The sequence below is a fragment of the Armigeres subalbatus genome, chromosome 3 (assembly GCF_024139115.2).
Source record: "Armigeres subalbatus isolate Guangzhou_Male chromosome 3, GZ_Asu_2, whole genome shotgun sequence".
Lineage (NCBI taxonomy): Eukaryota > Metazoa > Arthropoda > Insecta > Diptera > Culicidae > Armigeres > Armigeres subalbatus.
The window spans coordinates 425,417,297-425,422,433 of record NC_085141.1 but is presented as its reverse complement, the minus strand read 5'-3'; the positions used below and the strand labels follow the sequence as shown (position 1 = coordinate 425,422,433).

The following is a 5,137-nucleotide window of genomic DNA, read 5'->3' as shown; positions in this document are numbered from 1 at the left end:
TCCATCTCTTTCTAGCTCTCATTTTCCATCTCTTTCTAGCTCTCACTTTTCATCTCTTTCTAGCTCTCACTTTCCATCTCTTTCTAGCTCTCACTTTCCATTTCTTTCTAGCCCTCACTTTCCATCTCTTTATAGCTCTCTCTTTCTAGCTCTCGCTTTCCATCTATCTCTCGCTTTCCATCTCTTTCTAGCTCTCACTTTCCATCTCTTTCTAGTTCTCACTTTCCATCTCTTTCTAGCTCTCACTTTCCATCTCTTTCTAGCTCTCACTTTCCATCTCTTTCTAGCTCTCACTTCCCATCTCTTTTTAGCTCTCACTTTCCATCTCTTCCTAGCTCTAACTTTCCATCTCTCACTGTCCATCTCTTTCTAGCTCTCATTTTCCATCTCTTTCTAGCTCTCGCTTTCCATCTCTTTCTAGCTCTCACTTTCCATCTCTTTCTAGCTCTCACTTTTCATCTCTTTCTAGCTCTCACTTTCCATCTCTTTCTAGCTCTCACTTTCCATCTCTTTCTAGCTCTCACTTTCCATCTCTTTCTAGCTCTCTCTCTCTCTCTCTCTCTCTCTCTCTCTCTCTCTCTCTCTCTCTCTCTCTCTCTCTCTCTCTCTCTCTCTCTCTCTCTCTCTCTCTCTCTCTCTCTCTCTCTCTCTCTCTCTCTCTCTCTCTCTCTCTCTCTCTCTCTCTCTCTCACTTGCTCTCACTTTCCATCTCTTTCTAGCTCTCACTTTCCATCTCTTTCTAGCTCTCGCTTTCCATCTCTTTCTAGCTCTCGCTTTCCATCTCTTTCTAGCTCTCACTTTCCATCTCTTTCTAGCTCTCGCTTTCCATCTCTTTCTAGCTCTCACTTTCCATCTCTTTCTAGCTCTCACTTTCCATCTCTTTCGAGCTCTCACTTTCCATCTCTTTCGAGCTCTCACTTTCCATCTCTTTCGAGCTCTCACTTTCCATCTCTTCGAGCTCTCCATCTCTTCGAGCTCTCACTTTCCATCTCTTTCGAGCTCTCACTTTCCATCTCTTTCGAGCTCTCACTTTCCATCTCTTTCGAGCTCTCACTTTCCATCTCTTTCGAGCTCTCACTTTCCATCTCTTTCGAGCTCTCACTTTCCATCTCTTTCGAGCCTCACTTTCCATCTCTTTCGAGCTCTCACTTTCCATCCTTCTAGCTCCTCTCTCTCTCTCTCTCTCTCTCTCTCTCTCTTTCGAGCTCTCACTTTCCATCTCTTTCTAGCTCTCACTTTCCATCTCTTTCTAGCTCTCACTTTCCATCTCTTTCTAGCTCTCACTTTCCATCTCTTTCTAGCTCTCACTTTCCATCTCTTTCTAGCTCTCACTTTCCATCTCTTTCTAGCTCTCACTTTCCATCTCTTTCTAGCTCTCACTTTCCATCTCTTTCTAGCTCTCACTTTCCATCTCTTTCTAGCTCTCACTTTCCATCTCTTTCTAGCTCTCACTTTCCATCTCTTTCTAGCTCTCACTTTCCATCTCTTTCTAGCTCTCACTTTCCATCTCTTTCTAGCTCTCACTTTCCATCTCTTTCTAGCTCTCACTTTCCATCTCTTTCTAGCTCTCACTTTCCATCTCTTTCTAGCTCTCACTTTCCATCTCTTTCTAGCTCTCACTTTCCATCTCTTTCTAGCTCTCACTTTCCATCTCTTTCTAGCTCTCACTTTCCATCTCTTTCTAGCTCTCACTTTCCATCTCTTTCTAGCTCTCACTTTCCATCTCTTTCTAGCTCTCACTTTCCATCTCTTTCTAGCTCTCGCTTTCCATCCTTTAGCTCTCTCTTTCTAGCTCTCACTTTTCATCTCTTTCTAGCTCTCACTTTCCATCTCTTTCTAGCTCTCACTTTCCATCTCTTTCTAGCTCTCACTTTCCATCTCTTTCTAGCTCTCACTTTCCATCTCTTTCTAGCTCTCACTTTCCATCTCTTTCTAGCTCTCACTTTCCATCTCTTTCTAGCCCTAACTTTCCATCTCTCACTGTCCATCCCTTTCTAGCTCTCACTGTCCATCTCTTTCTAGCTCTCACTTTCCATCTCTTTCTAGCTCTCACTTTCCATCTCTTTCTAGCTCTCACTTTCCATCTCTTTCTAGCTCTCACTTTCCATCTCTTTCTAGCTCTCACTTTCCATCTCTTTCTAGCTCTCACTTTCCATCTCTTTCTAGCTCTCACTTTTCATCTCTTTCTAGCTCTCACTTTTCATCTCTTTCTAGCTCTCACTTTCCATTTCTTTCTAGCCCTCACTTTCCATCTCTTTATAGCTCTCTCTTTCTAGCTCTCGCTTTCCATCTATCTCTCGCTTTCCATCTCTTTCTAGCTCTCACTTTCCATCTCTTTCTAGTTCTCACTTTCCATCTCTTTCTAGCTCTCACTTTCCATCTCTTTCTAGCTCTCGCTTTCCATCTCTTTCTAGCTCTCACTTTCCATCTCTTTTTAGCTCTCACTTTCCATCTCTTCCTAGCTCTAACTTTCCATCTCTCACTGTCCATCTCTTTCTAGCTCTCACTTTCCATCTCTTTCTAGCTCTCGCTTTCCATCTCTTTCTAGCTCTCACTTTCCATCTCTCTCTAGCTCTCAATTTTCATCTCTTTCTAGCTCTCACTTTCCATCTCTTTCTAGCTCTCACTTTCCATCTCTTTCTAGCTCTCACTTTCCATCTCTTTCTAGCTCTCACTTTCCATCTCTTTCTAGCTCCCACTTTCCATCTCTTTCTAGCTCTCTCTTTCCATCTTTTTCTTTTTCTTTTTCCATCTCTTTCTAGCTCTCTCTTTCCATCTCTTTCTAGCTCTCTCTTTATAGCTCTTTCTTTCCACCTCTTTCTAGCTCTCTCTTTATACCTCTTCCTTTCCATCTCTTTCTAGCTCTCTCTTTCCATCTCTTTCTAGCTCTCTCTTTCCATCTCTTTCTAGCTCTCTCTTTCCATCTCTTTCTAGGTCTCTCTTTCTAGCTATTTTTCCATCTCTTTCTAGCTCTCTCTCCATCTCTTTCTAGCTCTCTCTTTCCAGCTCGCTCTTTCCATCTCTTTCTAGCTCTCTCTTTCCATCTCGTGTAAATGACCGGCTCTAAAGTAAAGCGCGGAACAGCCCTTCCGAATAGGCATGCAGCTGAAGGCGAATCTCGATATTTCGCCTTAGAAAAGCTGAAAGCGCCTAAGTACCCTTGGCACAAATCAACTACCTGTTTCATAATATTATGACTGCAGGTAGAAGCCTTGACCGAAATATCCCAAGTCCCAAGTGAAGGTCCTGAAATATGGAAACCACCCCCATTAGCACTTTTTTACATACCTTGTTGCAAGATGAACTTTGTTCATTTTTGGAACCATCCCTACGAGCTTCGTCGTCGACGACTGTCTTCTGAATTACTTCAATATGAGGCGGCAACTCCTTTTTGAAGAATAATTTTGAATCAAACGGAGCCTTATCACCGGTATTTGAAATGTCTCCTTTGTTACTAGAATGGTCCGATGTTTGCTGATACATTTTACCGAAACTGGCCAGTACGTTCACTTGCAACGGGAGATTCAAACTTATGACCTGTGGTTTCACTGAGATGGTCGTAGCCTCAGTGCCCTTCACTTCTTTACAATTCCTCAGAGCATGGCTGGTTTTATGCTTTTTTGATCTGAAAAGTTCTCCACAATCTGAGCAGCGTAGGAAGTAGCCATCGTGATCTTCCTAGAAAGCAATTAAACGATACTTGATTAGATTTGTTTAAAATTGTGTTCATTGTTATTCATCTATAAGCTTGTTTACATTCAAATGCCCTTTTGAACGAAAGTTGATGTGTATTATCGTTACAAGAATACGAATAATTATACTTACATGTACATGTTCCCAGTAAGTTTTCTCCACATATCCACGTTGATCGTTACATAACTCACATTTGAGAAGCTCTTGGGTCGTTCTTACTTCGTTGTACTGTAATTCCTTATCATCTTCAATCTAAAGAAGAAATAACCCAAAGGTTCATTAGATATCTTCTTATACTATGCCAATTAACAATTAGTAGTGGACTGAACTCAAAATAAGAATATCTCATTTTTAACACAAAATGTAACTTCAATCAAAGTTAATTGCCTATGTTTCGGTATTAAACCACCCGACTTGGACATTAATGTACAATGATTGAAAAATGTATTGGGGCTAATTACTTTCCCTTCGATGGGTCTCGAACCCACGACCCTCAGGGTGGGTTAAAAAGTGGTTGTTTCCAATACATTTTCCAAATCAAAATCTTCCACATAATGTACATATTCACATCTGAGTTTTCAGAACATTATAAACATAATAATAAGTTGTTCTATCATCGGCTTTCACTTATGTACCTCATGCAAATCCAAGTGGTTCCACAGTGCCTCTTTGCTCAGAAAGTCATCGCTACATAGCTTGCACCTGAACACCAACCGAGCCGAGCACAATTCGCGGTGTTGTTGAAGTTCAGCCTTCTGGACCTTTTCTAGGCAAATGTCACACTCCAGCTTCTCGGTCGTGCATTGCTGCATCGAATCGTCATCTTCGTCGTCGGGAGATTCTTCATGTCCGGATAAGATATCGTTTATTTCGCAGCATTCCAAATGCACCAAGCAAATGTCGCACAGATGATGCTAAATAATAGAAAAATAAACACATCTGAGCATTATAAAAATAAGGTGGATATATTCATAGTTTGGTTCTTACCGGTGCAAGCTGAACTGCTTGTTTCTTACAAAATGTGCAATTCATTTGTTCTTCTGATTAAAATTAAGAAACTATTTCGCATTTGCGCCGGGACGCACCAAAATAAACTTACATCTGGCGGAATTCAAACAAAATGTCATTCCATTTCAGTGACATGTACACGGAATAACAAAACAACTCACCTTCGGATTTATTTAACTCTAATCTACCTTTTAATTGGAAGCAGCTATAGATAGTAGAATCTATAGATAGTGGAATATATAGATGAGCGAAGATAAATCCTCTGTCTCCAAACGAACTGTCAAACGTGTCTCCAAACGAGCATGACGTCACGATTTCAATGGAAACGTTAAGGGCTGTGACGTCATATGCGCGTGTGCACGGGCAAAAAAATCGACTCAGCCATGCTTTCGCTCATCTATAGATTCTACTATCTATAGTAGAATCTAATAGATGA

General features: G+C 41.2%; 1 protein-coding gene across 1 annotated transcript in view; it reads right to left on the bottom strand.

The window, feature by feature from the left end:
- Positions 1–4,838, bottom strand: part of LOC134227408 (zinc finger protein 493-like) — a 19,941-nt gene extending 15,103 nt beyond the window's left edge. The window contains exons 1-4 of the mRNA XM_062708852.1: positions 4,681–4,838; positions 4,329–4,607; positions 3,826–3,945; positions 3,289–3,678 (exon numbers count right to left, since the gene is read on the bottom strand). Of these exons, the coding sequence (XP_062564836.1) occupies positions 3,289–3,678; positions 3,826–3,945; positions 4,329–4,607; positions 4,681–4,725 (834 nt within the window). The 5' untranslated portion in view covers positions 4,726–4,838. The remainder of the gene's footprint in view (positions 1–3,288; positions 3,679–3,825; positions 3,946–4,328; positions 4,608–4,680) is intronic.
- Positions 4,839–5,137: the final 299 nt, after the last annotated feature.